General features: G+C 48.9%; 6 protein-coding genes across 6 annotated transcripts; 2 read left to right on the top strand and 4 right to left on the bottom strand.

Moving 5' to 3' along the window:
- Positions 1–271: 271 nt before the first annotated feature.
- BC939DRAFT_115557 (uncharacterized protein) lies at positions 272–2,262 on the bottom strand. The gene has a single exon (XM_051549956.1). The coding sequence runs from the start codon at positions 2,019–2,021 to the stop codon at positions 351–353; it is 1,671 nt and encodes a 556-aa protein (XP_051413658.1). The 5' UTR covers positions 2,022–2,262; the 3' UTR covers positions 272–350.
- A 10-nt stretch (positions 2,263–2,272) lies between these two features.
- BC939DRAFT_115553 (uncharacterized protein) lies at positions 2,273–3,048 on the bottom strand. Its single transcript, XM_051549955.1, has one exon. The coding sequence runs from the start codon at positions 2,960–2,962 to the stop codon at positions 2,525–2,527; it is 438 nt and encodes a 145-aa protein (XP_051413657.1). The 5' UTR covers positions 2,963–3,048; the 3' UTR covers positions 2,273–2,524.
- A 1,108-nt stretch (positions 3,049–4,156) lies between these two features.
- On the bottom strand, positions 4,157–7,776 carry BC939DRAFT_447079 (kinase-like domain-containing protein). Its single transcript, XM_051555045.1, has 7 exons — positions 7,417–7,776; positions 6,322–6,581; positions 5,865–6,093; positions 5,440–5,759; positions 5,247–5,330; positions 4,934–5,115; positions 4,157–4,389 (listed from the first exon to the last, which is right to left on the bottom strand). Exons 1-7 carry the CDS (start codon positions 7,496–7,498, stop codon positions 4,377–4,379), a joined length of 1,170 nt encoding a protein of 389 aa, XP_051413656.1. The 5' UTR covers positions 7,499–7,776; the 3' UTR covers positions 4,157–4,376.
- A 1,920-nt stretch (positions 7,777–9,696) lies between these two features.
- BC939DRAFT_447073 (uncharacterized protein) lies at positions 9,697–15,870 on the top strand. The gene is made up of 7 exons (XM_051555044.1): positions 9,697–10,035; positions 10,151–10,297; positions 10,408–10,755; positions 10,860–11,093; positions 11,186–12,301; positions 12,387–15,541; positions 15,634–15,870. The coding sequence occupies exons 1-7, from the start codon at positions 9,895–9,897 to the stop codon at positions 15,791–15,793; spliced, it is 5,301 nt and encodes a 1,766-aa protein (XP_051413655.1). The 5' UTR covers positions 9,697–9,894; the 3' UTR covers positions 15,794–15,870.
- Positions 15,871–15,984: 114 nt separating this feature from the next.
- On the bottom strand, positions 15,985–19,147 carry BC939DRAFT_491817 (uncharacterized protein; the record flags this gene model as incomplete). The annotated part of the gene is made up of 2 exons (XM_051559503.1): positions 18,625–19,147; positions 15,985–18,342 (listed from the first exon to the last, which is right to left on the bottom strand). Exons 1-2 carry the CDS (start codon positions 18,676–18,678, stop codon positions 15,985–15,987), a joined length of 2,412 nt encoding a protein of 803 aa, XP_051413654.1. The 5' UTR covers positions 18,679–19,147.
- Positions 19,047–19,953, top strand: BC939DRAFT_115398 (uncharacterized protein). Its single transcript, XM_051549954.1, has one exon. It carries the CDS (start codon positions 19,254–19,256, stop codon positions 19,731–19,733), a length of 480 nt encoding a protein of 159 aa, XP_051413653.1. The 5' UTR covers positions 19,047–19,253; the 3' UTR covers positions 19,734–19,953.
- The last annotated feature ends 212 nt before the right edge of the window (positions 19,954–20,165 follow it).

The raw sequence follows: 20,165 nt of genomic DNA, 5'->3' as shown, positions 1-20,165 counted from the left end.
ACTGCCATAGTATCCCATGGAATCCGGTATGTATGGCGGTTGCTCATGTTGCTGCTGATGCTGTGGGTGGCGCTGCTGGTGCTGAAATCGGCCAAGAGACGCGATCTTGTTCGAGTATGGATCTGAACCCGGGTCCTTTCGAGGCCGGCAGACAAGCCGAGTGTTTTTGAACTCTCTATCGTGAAATCGTTGGACAGCACGATCGACCGCCTCGTGGCTTGAGTAATTGACGAACGCGCAATTGGATTTCGACAAAATAAATATGCTCTGTAGGATTAAATGCATAGAAGGACAAACCGACATGAGATTTCATGCTAACTGTATAATATCGCCTCAGAGCACAGTATGGATTAATTGAGATAGATGATTTTTACCTCTGGTATGTCGTGCTGAATATCTCCCTCAGCCTCTGTCGGTTCAGCCTCAAAGATCGCTTGCAGCTCGGCGAGAGTTGTATCGTTTAGAACGTTACCCACCCACATCGCCTTGTCCAGCTCCTTCGGTTTCTTTTGTAATGCGGGCGTGGGAATTTGATGCCAGCCTTCGGGTGTCGCGTAGTATCCCGAATGTTGAAAATCCTGCGGGTATCCTTGGTTCGTAAAGGGCTGCTTATAGCCTGATGGGGAATGAAACTGCTGACCAGGCCGACCGCCAGTTGGCATCGAAAATGGATGTGATCCGGGAGGGACCGGTGCCTGGCCCGGGTATACAGCTGTACGACGTGACCCCGGTGAGGGCGGCATTGGAGGGACGGTAGGACCAAAGAAGGGGGGAGGTGCTCCATAAGCTTGCTGACTGGGGGCAGGGCCCTGAGGGAGGGCCATTGCACCATGAATACCGGGCCCTTGACCTTGCTGGCCTGAGAGCGGCTTGGAGTGGTTAGGATTTTGACGCGAAGGATAGTAAGGGGATGCAGGAGCAGATCGATGGGAGGGCTGAGGATATGGCGATTGGTGTGAGCCAGAGTGTGGACCAACTGAGTGTGGGGCAGAGTAAGGGCTGGGGTATTGTCCGAATGGCTGCTGTAAGTGTTGTTGCTGTTGTTGATGTTGGTGCTGTGAAGAAGAGGGTGGAGATACAGCTTCCTGTTGTTTCGGTTGCTCCTGCAGCCCATCACGTTCGCCTACAACTTCTTCCTCTGCTTGCTGCCCCTGAACAGCAGCCGTTTCATACGTATTAGCCGCAGGATCAGTCGTAGAAGGGTAGTTTTCATTGCCGCTGCCGCCGCCAGCAGTAGCAGGGGTCATATGAGCGCTGGCTTTGCCGGTATCAGAGACAGCAGCATTTCCCTGTGTGCCTGTATCCGCTACCGCTGCTGGCGATATCGTTCCCATGGCGGAAGAGGCGGAACTGCTGGGAGGATTTGAGTGGTGTGACGTTTGTGTCTGCTGTGACCCTGTACAAGCAGCGGCCGTCAAAGACGACGGAAAGGAGGTTTTGGCCGATGGTTGTGCCGGAGAGGGGTAATCTGGGGCAGGTGCACGGAGGGCGGGTAGTGAAACCGCGGGAGAAAGGTTGGTTGAGCTGCTGTCTTCGTGGCTGTTGAATGTATCGCCTCCCTCGGAATCGCCCTTATCGCCCGAGGATCCAGAAGAGCTGGACCCTATGCTCCCGAGTGACGCAGAAGATTTGAGCTGGTGCATATTGGGCGTAGAGATGCTTTCGAGCGTGGATTGTCCAGAGAAGCTGGTTGGCTTGATGGTTGTACCCACAAAAGATAGGGGCGTACTCGTTGGCCCATGGATTGGAAATGGACCGTTCTGGTGTCCTTGAAAGTGCTGTGAATGTTGCTGCTGAGAATGCTGGTGTAGGGCATGCTGTTGCGCGCGTGGATGATGCTGAGGATGATGCTGGTGCTGGTGCTGGTGTGCAGTTGGGCGGTATTGACGCGAGTTTTGAGGTGAAGCGTGCTGCTGCTGCTGGTGTTGTTCATAGGGCAGAGCCATGGGCGGTGGATGATATCCCACGGGAAACTGTTCGCCGTTGGGCCCGATATATACAGCAGGATAGTACGGAATCATGCTCGAGGGATGAAATTGTGGTAGTGGAGGCGGCGAAAGCGGTGGATGCAGATGGTGCAGGCTATACGAATGTATAGAGCTGGGGCTAAAGAAGAAAGAGTGAGAGGAAGATGCAAAGGGTACTTGGGATTGCCCCGGCAGTTGGGCGAGAGCAAGGTTGATTGATGGTTGAGAATTTGGACTAGATAACGCTACTGGAGCGGAGGGACGATGACGAGGGTTGTTGCTTGCTTGAGCGGCTCTTGTGTTGCCTGAGCGGACGTTTGTGTTAAGTCGTACGGTTGCCGATGTCGCACGGAGAGGAGGGAGCTCAAAACAGTGAGGGCAGGGCGTAGAAACTAAAGCAGATGGCGTTCTTGCCCTCGTCCTTGAGGATGTTAAGGTTGTGTGTCTGGCCGTTATCGGTAAATGTTGTTATTCGCAGTAGCGTTGCCGGTACAGTTGCCCTGAGCAGATGGTACGCGAAGTGTCGGATGGATAAAGAGGTTGGCACAAAGAAAGAATCAGGGGTAAGATAAGGAAAAGGAAGGGTGAGAGAAGGAGAGGTAAGAGAGGCAGAAGAAGGATTCACAATGTGGGAGGAGAAGAAGAAGAGGAGGAAGAAGAAGAAGAGGAAGAAGAAGAGGAAGAGGAGACGAGTTAGAGCAGATGGGAAAAGTCGAGGCAGCGGGACGAGTTACGGCGGTGAGGAAGAGGAAAAGGAAAGAGGGGAAAAGGCAAAGGGGAGACGAATCTTCCATGTGCTTATTGCGATGATATCGTGCTTTGATCTTTCGTGGTGTTTCCCGTTTGACTCTTATGCCAAATACTGGACCTGTTCCTGTTCCTGTTGCTGTTCCTGTTCCTGTTGCTGTTCCTGTTCCTGTTCCTGGTCCTAGTCCTAGTCCTGGTCCTGGTCCTGGGACGTGTGTGTATTTCTCCTGCCTTGGGCTCCTGTTCATGCCGTGTTTGTACCTCTGTTCTTATTGTTGTTTGTTACTCTTGTTTAGGGTGTGTCGTTGTTGCACAGGGCTTGCACTCGGTCGTATCGTTGTATGCTCACGTTTTACTCATATACTTATGTTCATGCTTGCTTACAGAACCACAAAAGAAGCTTACTCCTCTTTGGCGCTCCTATTGCATTATCACATTATCACATTATCACATAGAAAAAAAGACAGCGTCAGATAAAAAAGCCTTATAGTTCGATCAACAGTAGGACAAGAGCGCAACACGTTCGATACGCACCGATACTGGTAGATGCTGTTACAGACCTTATTTAATGCAATTCACAGAAGATGCGGATACCTGTAGAAGCAACCAAGGAACGATCGGAGTTGCCACCAAAACGATGCATCGGCAAAGAGAAAAAAGGAGTGAGCAAAACAACGAGCTTAATATAGTGAGATACCAAGGCTGTCCACCATGGATAACGAAAGACCAAGATAAATGCGTGGCGCACATCTTGCTTCACTTGCCGAGGGAAGGAAGAAAGGAATGAGTCGAGTTGACACAGGTCCAAGCGGAATGAATGAACAAATGAGAAAAAAGAGGAAACGGTCATGGAAGCACAAAGGGCCAGACAGAGCCCTGTTCGCTGTTGCTTTTTTTTTTCCCATCACACAAATCGTATGTCACACCAACCCCATGCAAAGCCATAAGAGCCATGCCATGCGACATACCCTCCTGCACACATCCTGTCCCTACACAAACGCACTTATGCACGCACTCACAATCAGGGTATTAAAGATATTGACCCTACTTGACCGATTTCATTTAGCGATAGATAACCCTCTTCGTCTATCATTCTGTATCAGATTAAACTGGATTCTAGTTTTCTAATTTCTTCCCTTTCAATTTCAATGGCCCATATTATCAATCTGTATGCCTTACAAACAGCAACAGTAGACAAAGCTTGTTATACGCATAGACATCGTTGACCAAAGGGCTCCTTTCGATTGCTCGCTCCTTCATCCTTCATATCCTTATCGGCCCAAGCATCGCATCGATCGCAGCAAAGACCAAAGCTGATGTTGTTATTGCTCTTCGTTGAATAGCCTGATGGGCTGATTTTTTTTTTTTATAATTGAGTAAATGTGTTTTCTGCCATTATTCTTCCACCTTCTTTTTCTCTTTCTCTTTCTCTTTCTCTTAATAAAGTTGTCGAAAGGAAAAAAGAAAGGGTTTGCGTTTGTCTGTATGTTTGTGTTTGTGTTTGTGTGCTTGTCTGAGTACGCTGCCATCCTTGACCCTATTACGGCGATCTTCGTTGCCTTCTACTCATGAAAACCACCATAAACAGGAAGAAGTCCGCTGCCTAAGAATTATCGTCGGTACCAAAAACAAAAAGATAGTCCCTGTCCGTCATCCGTCAACTCAGGGTTGATACCTAACAAAGCCAAATCGTATGCGAACAAAAAGGTTAAGCATGTAAGTACAACCAGTAAACAGTGCATTTTTCAGAGCGAAAATTCGAGGAAAAAAGGAATCAAGTCAAACGAAGCTGCGCTGTGTTCAAGGTCAATCTTTGTCCGTAAAATGCCTAGTCTGTTGGTTGGTAGGCAACTGTATGTTTGTATAGGTGTTGGTGCACATATCGGTCGAGTCGTTGTTGCTTGCCAATGAGCCAAACGAGTCGTTGGTAGACTCAATAGGAGGAGCCCTTAATAGCACTATCACGATTTCACACTAGTTACTGGTGCAATGTGAAAGTGCTGCTCCTGTTGCTCCGTTGATCTTGTATTCATTCTCGTCCCTCCTCGGCTACGCGGACTTAACGAGGTTGTTTCTTCTTTAGGCAGTCCGCTCCAATTATTGTTGTTTACGTTGTTATGTCAAGTTGGCGTTGTCCTGAGAATAAAACTGATTTCTTCCATTGCCCAAAAAGCGCCAATGGCAAAGTGAAAAAAAGACAGCACTTGCGAGAAGCTTACATTCGGTCTGAAGGATTTACGCGTGGATCGTTGCCCTGGTCCTGTCCCTGAGGCATCGATTGGTTCGGAGGCGGCACTTGCAGGCGGCGACGAGGCTCTACGTGCGCCCCCATCGGCTGCATCATCGGCTGTTCGTTCCTCACTGTCCTCACCGGCTGCTGGTAGTACTGCTGGTATTTCTGCTATTGATTGATTGATTGATTGATTAGACAAGTAAACATGGACCACGTATGAAAAACAAGAGCCATATAAGGAAAATAAAATACATCAACTGAGTTCCGTTTCAAGAAGTCACAATTGACATGTCGTTTACCTCGTCCTGTTGTGGTGGTAGTGGCTGCTGCTGAACCTGAGGCTGCTGCATGGCCATCTGCTGGCTACGGGTGCTTTCTTTCTCCTATTTCAATGATTAAAGAAAATTGATATATAAATAAGGATGAGATAGTGGCCATCGGCAAACACATAGATAGAGCCATAGATCGATCATACTGCTTCATGGTACGTACGTATTTGTAGATGGTCCAGTCAAAGACATAGTCATATTGGAAACCCTCGCGAACAAAGAGGTCGCGGAACAGCTTGCGTAAGTACGAGTAGTCAGGCTTGTCGTCAAAGCGGAGCGAGCGGACATAGTTCAGGTAGATGGCAAACTCTTGAGGGAAACCGCGGCAGAGTATGTCCGTTGATGTCGTCATCTTCTTCTCCATGATACGGTCGTACTTTTGTTTCTTAGTCGCCGCCTTCAGTCCCTGCCATGGAAGTGATCCTCTGCAAAAGTACATCATCACGTATGACAACGACTCCAAATCATCTCGACGTGATTGTTCTATTTTCCAATGCAAAGAGTGCAGTAGTGAGTTGTTGTTCAATTGCATTGTAATGGTAGATTCAACACCCATTGAACTCAATATGATTTGGCACGGTTACATACCAACTCCCAGATGGGTATTGATACTGGCATAACGGGCTGTTCCCGTCAGGTTCTTGTTCTCTCTGTAAGGAATGTGCAGGTGGCTCTTGGGGTCGCGGTACTTTTTGGCCAGCCCAAAGTCGATGACATACACCTGGTTTCCACGCTTGCCAATACCCATCAAGAAGTTGTCGGGTTTGATGTCACGGTGAATAAAGTTCTTGGAATGGATGTATTCGATGCGTGAAATCTAAAATGATGTTGAGACACGGACACAACCAAAAACCTTGGTTAGTTACCGTGACTGAAACAAAGGGGCTGGGAAATCCAACACTGTTCAAACTGCCCTCATGGGCTGAATAAAAAATAAAAGAAAAGGCGGAGACAAAAGGGATTGCAGTGCGGCAGGAGTGGAGCGGCGCAATGAGGAAGACGAGGAAAAGAGCAGATGGACAAGACAAGATAAGATAGCACATACCAGTTGATCCGCCAGCAAAAGAACTGTCTTCAGAGAGAACTTTCTGCTGCAGAAGTTGAATAGGTCCTCCAAACTTGGTCCGAGGAGATCCATGACCATGGCATTGTAGTCGCATTCCGTTCCAAACCAGCGAATAAAGGGGATGCCGATTCCGCCTGCCAACGTCTTGTATACTCGTGCCTCATATTCCAGCTGTGGATGCTTTGCTTTGATGGACTCCAGTTTGATAGCCACTTCTTCGCCATTGACAATACTCGTGCCTGGAAAAGAAAAGAAAAAACCACAAGAGTATACCCGACAAGGTTAGTAAGGCGCACGCCAATTTTCATTAGTCCAGCGACAATAGTATGCATCGAGGTTGGCAATTAGCAAATCCTAGTGAGACATACAAAGGGCAGCCCAATGATGCTCCAAAAGAAATGGGCACAATCGAGATCATGAAAAAAGAAGCAATAGTGAGAGCCAGGAGGCGTGTGCTGCTGTTTTTGAGTGTCATGCGCAACAAAAAAAAAAAAAAAAAAAAAAAAGTGAAAAAGTGGCAGAGAAGGCAGAGAAGGCAGAGAGGAGTATGGTTGGTTTTTTGCGTTCAGGAGGTATCTTTCGTTCAGCGTAATAGCTCGAAAAAAAATTAAGAAAAAAAAAAAGAGCGCAATCGAGAGCGAAACATTGACCACCGAGCCCCGCCACAGACACCCATACGCTCTTGTTCCCATGCTCTGACTGTTTCCACGATGATACCGCACTATTCCGAGCTTCATGTCTCATGGTGTGAGTCCAGGCTCCACACAGCCATTACCCATTCTTTGATAAATTGGTTGAAGAAATATGGGAGCCAGGTGTCGGACATATGACACAGTAGGGGACTCTTTGGGGGTTTATAATTTTGAGCTATAATGAGCCATGAGGGCTTCATTAAAACCTGCATATCAATCAAGTGGGCAGATAAGTCGAAAAATGAAGGCTTCGGTAGTGCTGGGGATAGGAGCACAAAATGGGCCCAGAAAGGCAGCACGTTGCCAAGAATGAGGTATATCGACAAAAAAGACAACTGATGAAAAGTAATGAAAGCGCAAGATGCGATCAAGATTTGCTTACCAAGGTAGATGTCGCCAAAGGAGCCAGAGCCGATTTTGCGGCCGATTCTGTACTTGTTGCCCACTCGCAGTTCCATGGTCATCGAATCAGACGTTAGAGGGTAGGGCGCAGGATGGAATGTATGAGCTGACGGACGGATTTGACGCTGCTCAGTTACTGCACTGCTATTGTTTGAGGGGTAGCACGGACGTGCAGGCCAAAATGATGATTAGTAAAAAATGAAATGTGAGGAGCGAAGAGCGAGTGAATGAGTGAGTGAGAGAAAGAGAGGGAACAAGGGAACCGAGCAGGGATGATTAGTTGAAATAATGATGAAAAGGAAAGGGAGATGACAAAAGGATGAAGAAAAGGACGAAGAGGGCAAAAAGAAAAAGGAAAGCAGAAAAAAAGGAGACGCGCAAGTGAAGCAAAGCAGTACAAAGGAACAAAACCACCCGCCCCACGCATCCAAAGCCCACAGGTCAGTCCCGTCCCGTCCATCCCACTCCCAATTGCAGAGATACAAATGCTCAAAAATAAGCATCCAATTGACAATTATATTGGTATTGGCAAGAAGCCGTGGAACTCATGCTTCCTTCTCTCCTCTTCCAGAAGAGTAAGTAGCAGCTTCAAGAGCATATGTATCTCTATATCGCTTTGTTTGATTGATAGTAATCGAGATCGAAGGGCTGAGATCACGTTTGGAGCGCCAAATAGCGCCGACATAATGCCATAATGTCATTCAATTTAATGTGGCAGAGCATGCCAAAGCACACATTCCCTCTTTCCAACGGGAAGGCATCAATTGAGTGCTATATCTGAAACATATGCACTCTGATCTACCATGTAAGGCAGATGTCCATGAAGAATGTCCCCAGAACATGGTCATAATATACATACGAGAGTTCCAAGGGAATGAAAGAAGGCCAAAAGTGCGGATAATGGATAATGGGGAGGGCATGGAGGGGGAAGTGTCAGTAGGGAGAAAGAGGGGGGTGAAAGAGAGAGCGCAACAGATCACCTGATCGTCATTCAGCATGACCGATTGAACATGGGTGATGAGTTAAAAATATCTCGGATCCAGCTGAATGAGAACGAGGGGTATATGTGTATGGGGAAGACAGTGAACAAGGTCCATTGGGAACGAAGCGATGATGTAGATGTCAACCTATTGAACTACAGCACCAAGGATGGGATGACAGGGGGTGCACTTTGATTCCTACACCATTGACAGCCGAGGCGCTTTTGTTTGATGCATTTGCACAATCGCATAACAAAGCAACCCTACTGCACCTCGGGACAACTCAGAGACATGAATATGCAAACAAATACGCGAAATACAGCCGCATATTCCACGGTAGCACCCAAGAGTATCCACAAAGTGCATTTGCTGAAAAATAAAAACGGTGGCAAGAATAAAATAAAGAAGCTTTTTGAATTGTGGAATGAGTAGTGATGCATAAAGAGCAGCGGAAAAGTTGGTGGCAACAGTTTGATGACAGTAAAATAGACAAGGAAAACGAGGGCTGTGTAGTGGCGTCTCCAACGAACGTGTATGTGAGCTCGATTCAAAGCGAAAGTGGTGTTGGGATGTTACAATGAGCTGAGCTGATAAGCGTACCTTCAGCTGAGAAGGATAAGACGATAAAGGTGAGGCTGAATGAGAAAACGGATGGAGTTGTTTCTGTTGACAGATTGTTGTTGTGGGGGGAAAAGAACAAAGAAGGATGATGAGGTGGAAGCAGTTTTCTCCAACGTGCGGGAACACGTCACCGTAATGGCCAAAGGGCGTTCCCATTGGTCCACCATGTGCCTCCAATTTATTTCCTTCGAGTCTGTGCAGCAGGGGCAGATCACTTGAAAAAAATAGAACTTCGACAACAGTGCAAGCAACCTTGAAATCGCGTCCGCGGCAAACGTTTGAATATAACCATGCCCTTAAAAACAACTCGCATATTTGTATGAGTGATCGATGAAGACTCCAGAGTTTGGCTACTTCGAAGCATTATCAGTCAAGGCAGATTGAGAATCCAAGAAGGCTGTGTATTCATTTGGTAATAATTGTGTTTATTCTTACCATACAATGTACGAGTTTTCTCCACCATATCCAGGTATTCAGATAGTCTCACTGACATATCGTATGTTTCGGCCAGCCATTCTGATAGAGCTGTGCTTCTGAACGCGCTGCGACGAGAGTACAGGGGAAGTGTGGAATCAACAGTCACAATATATATTCGAATGTAAACATGCGCCACGCAAAAAAAAAAAAAGAAAAATGAAGCGTCCTCGCTGCTTTTCCCCCTTCTTCCTCCCCCCACTCTCCTCCACCTCTCTCTCTCCATCGGTCTCTGCGGCTATTCTCGATATCCTCCATCGACAGCTATCCGACAGAACTGTAACTTTTCTTCCTTTTTTCCACCATATTCACTTTTGCATATCACAACCCACCCATTCAACCTACCATATCTCAGCATCGTTATATCATACTACTTCAACAATATGTCATCAAAAGAGTTCAAGGCACCTGTAACAAAGAGAAAGCAAAAGGAGGAAGAGGACTTTCCTCGTGGTGGAGCAACCGGCCTTACGCCGCTCGAGTTCAAAGAAATCGCCCACCAGGCTGACAACTCGCTTTTCTCAGTAAGTCCCTCAAACAATAGTCAAGGAGATATCAAATGCCAACAAGGCGGTACTGAAAGAGCCATGCAACTCATTCCTTGTAACCTATTTACTTATATCGTTTTTGCGCTCAAAGGAACCCGGGGTAAAGAGTTCGACTGCGTCTGGATCGGAGCCTGCCAAGAAGAAACGCAAGCCCACCAAAAAGACCCTCAACAGCACAGCTAACTTTGAGAACACCTTTGATGACAAGAAACTCAAGGCCGATATTCTCTCCTTCAAAGTGAGTCATGAATGCTATCAACCGTTCAATACAAAATATTGCGCCAGCCTATCACGATAATCCGGTCCTAACTGCCACCTTTTGTTCTCATGAATCGAATCTTGATATAGCGTCTCACGGAGGGTACCAAGGTTTTTGGATGCATCAGCAACATCACCACTGGACGCGATAATCTGCCCGAGCTAGTCATTTCTCTTCCCAACAACCTTACCGGATATGTCAACATTTCAGAGATCTCGGACGAATTAATCCAGGAAGCCGGGGACAGCCTTCCCAACTTGAAGGAGCTCTTCTTTGTTGGTCAATGGGTTCAGTGTGTCATTATTGGATTACAACAGGGCGCTTCGGGCGGTGCAGCAGCATCTGGGAGCGATAAACACAGACGCAAGGTCTTCTTGAGCATGAAGCCATTCATTGCAAATGCCGGGGTTAAGCCCGTTGATCTTGCTGCTGGAACGGTACGAAGCGTTTATGGAAATTCATTTTTTAGCACACAGAGCTATCGTTAGATATGACGTATATACTAATGTTAAGCTGTCTCTGCCGCTGTTTATGTACACAGCTCATTTCAGGTGCGATTCAGAGCGTGGAGGACCATGGGTACATCGTGTCGCTGGGAATCCACGGCATGCACGGATTTCTCAAAAATTCAGAGGCAAAAATGTATCAGCGTATCAAGAACAACAACAAGCCCTTGGCTGTCGGCCAAGTTCTCGCCTTCAACGTCCTTTTGGTTGAGGGTAACAAGAAGACTGTTCAGTTGACCGTCGATTCCTTGAAGGTGTCTAGGGCAATTGTACGTATTTTGTTCGTGATCCGTGTATCAGCCTGGTTTCCGACTTCCCAAAACGTTCACCAACGCTAATGTGACCTGTCTCGACTGAATAGATTGGCGACAATTTTTCCTTCTCAGAGATTGCATCTGTCATGCCTGGTGATGTGATCGAGGCCCACGTTACAGAGATTCAGGATGTTGGCGTGCTGTGCAAGTTCATGGGTCACTTCGACGCCACTATTGACTATTTCCACACCGCCGCTGGTATCATCACCTCCAAAAAACAACTTGAGGAGGCATTCACAGTCAACAGCAAGATCCGCGCCAGAATTTTGTATGTAGACTTGGCCAGCCACCCTACCAGGATTGGACTCTCAACCGCCAAACATGTCATGGGCTTGACTCAGCCTAACACTACAGAGACAGAGATCGGATCAAAGATCTACCCCGGAAACGCCGTGCCCGTCGGTCGCGCATTTGAAACTGTCACTGTGAAGCGCATCGACCCACGCCACGGTCTCCTGTGCGAGATTGAGGGAATCGATATTCCTGGATACGTCCATATTTCACGAGTGGCGGATGAGCATTTGGCGACAATTACTGCCACGGGAAAGTACCGCGTGGACTCGACACATCGCGGTATTGTGCTCGGATATGACCCTGTGGACGGACTCTTTCAGCTCAGCTTCCAGGGTTCAGTCTTGGACCAACCTTTCCTTCGTGTGGAGGACATTGAGATTGGATCGGTGGTGAAGGGTACGGTTACTAAGGTCAGCGATAAGGGAGTAGTTGTCAGCCTTTCCAAGGGTATCAAGGGGTTTGTCCCTCTTGTGCACTGTGTCGACTCCGTAGTTACCAACAGCACCAAGAAACACGTCGATGAGAAGTTTAAGGAGGGCAAGGTTGTCAAGTGCAGGGTTCTCTCAACGGACGCCAGCAATGGCAAGATCATTTTGACTTGCAAGGACCATTTGATTAACAGCAAGCTGCCCATCATCACATCGCTGGAGGGCGTCGAGCTCGGCACCTTTGCAGATGGCGTGATCTCGAAGACCAATGCTCACGGATGCATTGTTCAGTTTTACAACAACGTCAAGGCGTTTGCGCATATCTCGGAGCTCCAGGAGGCTCATGTCACCAATCTCGATATCTTCCAGCCTGGTCAGGTCAAGACCTGCAGGATTTTGGAGGTTGACGCAGATGAACAGCGTATGAAGGTTTCCTTCAAGGTAAACAATCTTGCTTTAAATCATTCAATGCACTCTTGTTCTGTCAAGGACGGACAACTAATATGGCATTGACAACATATAATAGAAATCGTCTGATGTCGATATGACCTCCGTGGCAGTTGGCTCAATCCAGAAGGGCAAGATTGTTACCGTCAAGAAGGATCTTGTCCACCTCACTCTCAAGCCCTCTGAGACCAAGGCCGTTCTCCACATCACACACATCTCTGATCATCTCGGCGAGCAGCCCCAGCGCATTTTTAACAGTCTAAAGGAGGGTATGATTCTGTCGGACTTGGTCGTCATCAACAAGGACGAATCCCGTGGCACTGTCTTTGTGAGCAAGAAGCCCCTCTTGGTCTTGGCAGCCAAGCAGAAAAAACTGATCACTGAGCGCTCTGAACTGAAGCAGGACGAAATCTACCCCGCCTTTGTCCGCCAGGTCGCCAAGTTTGGTGTCTTTGTAGAGTTCAGTAATGGCATTATTGCGTTGGCATTCAGAAATGCGCTGTCGGATAGGTCAGATGTTGAGTTCGTCAAAGGCCAGTCGGTCTTGGCAAAAGTGACCAAGATCGATGTAGAGGATGGAAAGATCGAAGTGACCTTGAAACCTTCGCAAGTCAATGCCTCTTCAGATTCGATTCTCTTCCAGGGCGAGTTCTTGGCGTCATATTTCAAGCAGCTCGAGCGTCTCGCCAAGAAGAACGACTCTGCGCTTTCGGTTGGCGCACGCACGATGGTCGAGGTCAAGAAGATGGAAGCCGATCAGTGGACTGTCGCCTATGGCGCCAACAGCAACACTGGCGTCGTCGCTGTAGAGCACACCAAGGGCGCCAAGGGCAAGACTGGACTGAAGCTAGTCGGCAAAGTGTTGGATGTTGACTTTGAGAAGGAGGCCGTTGACTTCACCCTGAAGGACTCGCTTATCACTGCTGAAGAAACCAAGGAGGCGAAGGCTGGCAAGACCTTGACCGCCAACCAGTCCAAGGAACTGGCTAGCCTTGCTGCTCTCCAAAAGTCGCAGGAGGCCGTGGAGGCCGTAATTGAGCTCGTCAAGGATGACTACCTTGTGTTGACGGTCCCTCAGCTTAACAACATTATCGCTTTCGCTGCCATCCGTTCGTTCAACAACCGCAAGGACCGATTCATCGGCTACAAGGTTGGAGAGAAGATCAAGACCGTTGTCGCCTACGCTCCCAAGACTCAAGCCAAAGGCCAAACCGCCGAGCGTGTTATCCTTGTGATCGAACAGAACGCCGTTGCTTCCTCGAACGCTCGCAACGGCACTGCAAAAGAGAACAGGAAGGCTGGAAATACTGTCGAGAAGTTTGAGGACATCAAGGAGGGCGTCATCACCATGGGCCGTGTTGCCGGTTCGCAGCACATGGGTCTCGATATCCATCTTGGCGGAAAGGTCTTTGGCCGCGTTCATCTCTCCAACATTTCAGACAGCTATGCCAACTCCGAAACATTGATGAAAGACTTCAAGAAGGGTCAAATGGTCAAAGTTTATGTCCTCCATGTGGATAGCAGCAATAAGAAGATTGACCTGTCGCTTCGCGCCTCACGCCTCGCGCCCGAGCAGCATACCGTTGTCAACGATCCTGAGGTCAAGACCGTTTCAGACCTCGCGTCTGGTGGTATCATGCAAGGTTTCGTCAGCAACGTGGCGGATAAGGGTCTTTTCGTGGCCCTGAACCATAAGCTGAGTGGGCGTGTCAAGATTGCGGAGATCTCAGATGACTACGTCAAGGACTGGAAGTCACAGTTCACGGTCGGCCAGCTTGTCAAGGCGAAGGTTTTGAGCGTGAATGCGGACCATAACCAGATCGAGCTGACCCTCAAGGCCAGCCAGATCGATCCCACTGTGAAGGCTGTTCAGGTATTGGCGGATTTCACAAAGGGACAGAAGGTCAAGGGAACGATTAAAGCCGTCAAGGATATCGGTGTGTTCATCAAGATCGACAACAGCGCTGTTAGTGGTCTTTGCCATATCTCGGAGATCTCGGAGAACCATGTTCCTGATGTGTCCAAGTTGTACTCGGTCGGCGACCCTGTCAAGGCCAAGATTTTGGATATTGATCCTGAGAAGAAGCGCATTTCTTTCGGTCTCAAGTCGTCGTACTTTGAGGAGGGTGACGCTGAAGCGGAAGAGTCCGACGAGGATGAGGAGATGGAGGCGGCGGATTCAGATGAGGAGATAGAAGGTATCAGCGATGTTGAGATTGATATGGGCGAGGGTGACTCTGATATTGACGAGGATGGTGAGGAGGATGAGGATGACGAGGAGGTCGACAACATCTTTGCAGGACATGACGACGACGACTCTGACAAAGACGAGGACTCGGATGAGGAAGGACATAAGGAAGTCGATGGCGATGATAGTGATGTTGAAATGGCCGAGGCAACGCCTCTACCCGTTTCTTCTGGATTCAACTGGGGTGGTAAGGATGATGCGGAGGATGATGATAACAAGAGCGCCGGCTCAGACTCTGAATCTGACCCTGAGGATGACGAGCGCTCCTCCAGCAAGAAGAAGAAGGCGAAGAAGCAGGCCGCTGCAGTAGTCACGGACGAAACCGAGGATCTCCAATCACAAGCACCTCAGGTTGCCGCCGACTACGAGCGTCTGTTGCTCGGATCACCCAACTCCTCGTACCTCTGGATCAACTACATGGCCTTCCAGCTGCAGCTCTCCGAGATCCAGAAGGCCCGCGAAATCGGTCAACGTGCACTGAAGTCGATTTCGTTCCGTGAGGAGCAAGAGAAGATGAACGTGTGGGTGGCCTTGATGAACTTGGAGAACACGTTTGGCAGCGCGGATACTTTGGAGGAGGTATTCAGGAACGCTGTCCAGACCTGCGAACCCAAGAAGATCTATCTCCAGCTTGTCAAAATCTATGAGCGGTCCAACAAGATCAATCAGGCCACGGAACTGTACAACACCATGACCAAGAAATTCGGACAGAGCTCGAAGGTCTGGACAGGATTTGGACACTTCCAGCTGCACCATGGTAATATTGAGGCTGGACGCGACTTGTTGCAACGCAGCTTGAAGTCGTTGCCGAAGCGCAAGCATATCAAGACGATCTCGAAATTCGCACAGCTCGAGTTCAAGTACGGAGAACCAGAACGTGGTCGCACGATCTTTGAGGGTGTCATGAGCAATTATCCCAAGCGCGTTGATCTGTGGTCGGTATACATCGACATGGAGGTCCGAAACGGCGAGCAGGATGCAGTTCGGTACGTATCTTCTCTGTTTGTTTCTATGTGGGGCTGTGTAAATTCAACTGACTAACACTATTGATCCGCTTTATTTTGTTTCATTTTTGTAGCCGCCTGTTTGCCCGTGTGGTATCGCTGAAGTTGTCGTCCAAGAAGATGAAATTCTTCTTCAAGAAGTGGCTCGCCTATGAGAAAGACAATGGCGACGAGGAACACGTCGAGGAGGTGAAGAGGAGGGCTCTTGCATACGTCGAGTCATTATCATCATAAAATGAGAGGGTGGAGCAACCCCATCGTAGCATTCAAAACCAAGTAATCCGCATAGAATCTTTATTCTCACTATAAACACACCATCATTTTGTTCATTTGTTTAACACGCATCGATATGGGTTGGCTGAAGAGATGAAAGCAAGGATGTCCCTTGGATTTTAGTTTTAATTTTACTTTAAACACCCTATGTTCTAATCATCGCGGTCGTCACCAGTATCGCCGCACCCAACCCAAGTACACACGATCAATTCTGGCCTCTGCTCTGATAGCTGGCGAATACATTCCGCCCCCACGTCAAAGCTGCTCTCGCTCCCGAAATCTACCCTCTTCAGCTTCGGGTGTCGCTCACGGCTCGCCAGCTCTGCTGTGATAGCCTGGTCCAGGATCGAGTGTGTGAACCATACAGAAATCGATTCCAGCGCAGAGGCGGACCGAGGAGGGGTCTCCTGTGCCACCGAGCCCAGGTCCTGCTGATACTGGTGATCCATATTATTCAATCCGCTGCTAGTATTCCAGTCCGAATTCGATGACGCCGAAGACGGTAGTGTGGCCAAGGCCGATAAAGGACCCGAGCTGGAATTTGATGGGGACACCGAAGATGATGATCCTACGGTCGCAGTGATGGATGAGATCGACGGCGCCAAAGACGATGCCGCAGAAGCGGCTCTTCCATACTCGTGCTTTCCGCTACTAAATGTTCCCAGCGGGAAATCCGCTAATGAGCCCACCATCGTGTTTTCGTAAGTGCGCCGGCCCTTCATCTCATCCGCCTCTGGATCCTCCAAACTCTTTAACAAGAACAACACATCTTTCGAGCCGACAAGTCCCCGATGCGACTGCGTCGCATGCAGCGTAATCTCCTTGAGTCCCGGACAGATCTTTCCTAATGTGCTCAGAAACATGGCGTTGAGCGGTTGTGCTTGCCAGCACTGCGTCAAGTGCAAGGATGTGAGCTGTGGCAGCGAGTATTGGATCATGGTGAGAAGATATTGTGGCGGCAGCGTGCAATTCACAAACTGGATCGAGTGGATCTTGGACTGGATGTGGTGGCTCACTACCGGAGCCGGTGGAATAATCGTCCTCGTTGCGTTTGTCACAATCGGCACAGCTGCAGCGGCGGCTCTGTTGATACCAGGTACAGGTGGGATAGGCGGAAGTGGCGGCAATTGCGCCGGATCAATCCAATCCTTAGACTTGCCTGCCATCAGAACATCCGCGCGGGAACCCTCTGCGACGGGTGGTTCGACATCCAATCCATGGGTCTCCATCTTTTGCTTTTCTCTCTCAATCTGTGGAATTTTACGCTCGTGTTCAAAGAACCCCCTCGCGTCAAATTTCGGCGGCCGAGGTCTCAAATCCATGGGTGCACCCAATACCGAGACCGGGTGGAACCCCGAGAACCATAATTTGCACAACCTCGGACAGGAATTTGCTAAAAGGCTGAGCAACATCCCGCTCTGTGATGACGATGAGGCCATGATAGTTTCGTCATCAGCTTCCTGTAGCGTTGCCCTTGGGGTTGTCGTGCGATTGAATGGGTCGAGACTGAGCGAGTTCTTGTGCGAATGTGGGTGGCGATACGATGGTATGGGTGCCGACATGGTCGTATATGTTGAAGCGTAGGATCGAGTGGATGATGCCATCGAGGATATGGACGTTGCTGACGCCGAGGTATGAATAGCGTGTGGGGCTGCAGTCATGGTCGGCGGGGAGGATGATAGAGCCCTGGGCAGGGCATCGCAGCCCATTGGGTTGAATTGGTCGTTATAAGCAGATGCGACGACGCCACGGAGGAGCAGGTCTTCAGTCGGGATGACAGAGTGGAGACTGAAGGACTGGAGTTCGGTACAGCAGGGGATCATATTCAAGAGGTCCTGGATCATGTCAGGGTTCGAGAGCGAGACGTGAAGAGAGTGGACCATCGAGTGGTATGGGAGGAGGGTTGGCCATGGGTACGAGTTTCTCCTCCTGGTATTCGTAGGTTGTTCCTGGTCGGATGATACTCGGTTAACAGCTGGATCTTCAATGTTATTCGATGATGTTGTCGAGTTAATAAGCGCTTCTTTCCCGCTTGATGGTCCTGCTGCCCCTGTAAGCCTTGCATCGATTGAATAGTCAAGAGCAGACGGCGCAGGGACACTGCGTGTGATCAGGAAGACGACCCTATTGGCACTGGATGTGAAATGGACCTCTTGCCACAGTTTCGCGGCGACGATATGGGCCCATGTCCAGTTCAGGGTTAGTACCTTGACTAGATCGCGGTTGTCAAGGTAGTTGACGATTAGATGGATGATTTCCGGAGGTACTGTCGAGGCTACCGTCGACTTCCTTCTGTCGGTGTCCAGGGTGGTTTTTGTGGTGGAACCGGTCCCAGTCTCGTCTATCCTCATGAACTCGAGGCCTTGGTCCTGCTGCCGAAGCGGGCTTGTCAGAAGAGTGGCAGCATTACTGAGGGCTACTCCCGTGGATTCAATGAGGTTGGAGAGAGTGTCCATGGTAGCTGTGGTTGATTGTGATGAAGACAAGGAGGGAATGAAAGAAGTGTTGGTCTTTCATAGCCGTCATAGAGGTGTATGAATCGTCATGGCGTGGAGAACACAAACTTTAAAAGAATACTTCCGGTCCGTATTCAAACACGTAATACGCGGAAACCAAAAGGTATACATACATAAATCAGTGGTAATGAGAATGGCAACAGCAATGGCAGTGGCATCACACATATGCTTCTCATCAAACGATCATCACTCGGCCTATGCTTCATTCACTTGATAGTTGATTCTTCTCGCATTGGCCCTAATCCCACCAGGGTCTTTCTTGACCCAGTCGCTTACCTCAGAGGGACCACCAATCGGATACATGGTTATTAGGCTCCTTGGTAATGCCATACCCAAGACGTCAGCCAGTTTTACTGATGCAGCTGTTCTGGATCATCATCATTCGACCACACCGTGCCAGACTTCATAATTCAAGGCGACGGAGGCTCCGATACCTCCACAACATCGCCCTGTCCGAGGCAACTACGGGAATGAATCCAAGGTGCGTTTAAGAACGAAAACTTTGATCTGGAACACTCAGCCGACCTCGGGGACATCCTCCCTGGACGGACGCATGGTTCTGTTTGGATCAGCCGTCGATGAGAAGGGAGTGGTAAAAGTGATTGAAGTCATCCCCATGGATAGGGATCATCGACCCGTTGTTTCTGTCAAGACCGTGGCGTCTGGAGAAATTAAGTTGGATAAGAACATGGGAGAGTGTTTACAGTAGACTGCGAATACAACACTTTTTCATTGGATGCACGGGCCAGATTCCCAGGGAAGTGTTGAGACCTGACGCGTTTTTGGACGCGATTAATGGCGTCTTGACCTGTCAGACCATGTCAGACCGCCGTGGGATCTGGGCTGTGCGGAACTTTGCCCTACATGTCACGATAGATTACAACCATCGATGGTGACGGTGGCCCATGCCCCAAGAAAATGCGTCCCTGACTCATCGCCATCACACTTCCTGTTTGCTCATCCTCTCCATCTCCATCCTCATCCTCATTCATTCACACTCTGTTCAGCTCTGTCTAAAAAGCCCTCCAGCTCCCCGAGATCCTCCACTCCGTTGCTCGCGTCACTCCTACCTTCGACCCACCTTCGCACTTCTCCTTCGCCTCAGACGAAGACGACGACCGTACTTTCGACCCCTGCGACCATCTTCCTGGCATGCTTACTTCACTCCATACCTGTACCACATCATCTACAATGAATACCGAATTGACATTGGTCCTGAATATCTCTCCATCTTTCGCAAACATTCACATCTATTTAGACGTTATATACCATACAATAACCACAATCTCAATAACTCCTTTATAACCCAATATCTCCACCTCGAAATCTCCTTGGCCTGTCGCTGCGACATCCGAACAACACGACCTTGGAGTTTTTTATCTTGAAGGAGCTTTTGTACTTCAGAGACTGGTCCTCCGGACAGATGACGAAGCCGTTCCAAATGCACTGATGACATGCCAAGTCTGCAAGAATTAGTCATGGTGAGGTGGATCGCATTCAACAAATTGATATCTGGGATATTGAGCTTCTGCAGCAGCTCGCTGAGGTATCTGAGAGTTGAGTCAATTCCTGGTCTCGATGAAGACGTCTTCCTTGAGCGCAGGAACGACTACGATGAAGCTAATAACCACATTGACAGCAATGTCGCCCTCAATCTTAGGGCATCAAGATTCCTCATGACCCAATTATCTTCCTTCGGCATGCTCCTGCACGAAGCCCAATCCTGGCTTCGGTTTTTTTTCCCTACATCTATCCCGCCCTCGAAATTCTGGCCTTAAGCGTCGAAGTCTTAGCCTTTGATCTAGTCTGGCTCTCCA

Source organism: Gamsiella multidivaricata, assembly GCF_025024155.1.
Source record: "Gamsiella multidivaricata strain RSA 2152 chromosome Unknown BC939scaffold_22, whole genome shotgun sequence".
Classification (NCBI taxonomy): Eukaryota; Fungi; Mortierellomycota; class Mortierellomycetes; order Mortierellales; family Mortierellaceae; genus Gamsiella; species Gamsiella multidivaricata.
This window is presented reverse-complemented; position numbering and strand designations above follow the sequence as displayed.

Coding starts and splice junctions, on each gene's coding strand:
- BC939DRAFT_115557 (XM_051549956.1), bottom strand. CDS start 2,021: ATGATTCCGTACTATCCTGCTGTATATATCGGGCCCAACGGCGAACAG.
- BC939DRAFT_115553 (XM_051549955.1), bottom strand. CDS start 2,962: ATGAACAGGAGCCCAAGGCAGGAGAAATACACACACGTCCCAGGACCA.
- BC939DRAFT_447079 (XM_051555045.1), bottom strand. CDS start 7,498: ATGACCATGGAACTGCGAGTGGGCAACAAGTACAGAATCGGCCGCAAA. Junction 6,094..6,321: donor TTTTGCTGGCGGATCAACTG/GTATGTGCTATC, acceptor ACATCATTTTAG/ATTTCACGCATCGAATACAT. Junction 5,116..5,246: donor TACCACCACAACAGGACGAG/GTAAACGACATG, acceptor ATCAATCAATAG/CAGAAATACCAGCAGTACTA.
- BC939DRAFT_447073 (XM_051555044.1), top strand. CDS start 9,895: ATGTCATCAAAAGAGTTCAAGGCACCTGTAACAAAGAGAAAGCAAAAG. Junction 10,298..10,407: donor CCGATATTCTCTCCTTCAAA/GTGAGTCATGAA, acceptor ATCTTGATATAG/CGTCTCACGGAGGGTACCAA. Junction 12,302..12,386: donor GTATGAAGGTTTCCTTCAAG/GTAAACAATCTT, acceptor AACATATAATAG/AAATCGTCTGATGTCGATAT.
- BC939DRAFT_115398 (XM_051549954.1), top strand. CDS start 19,254: ATGCCCCAAGAAAATGCGTCCCTGACTCATCGCCATCACACTTCCTGT.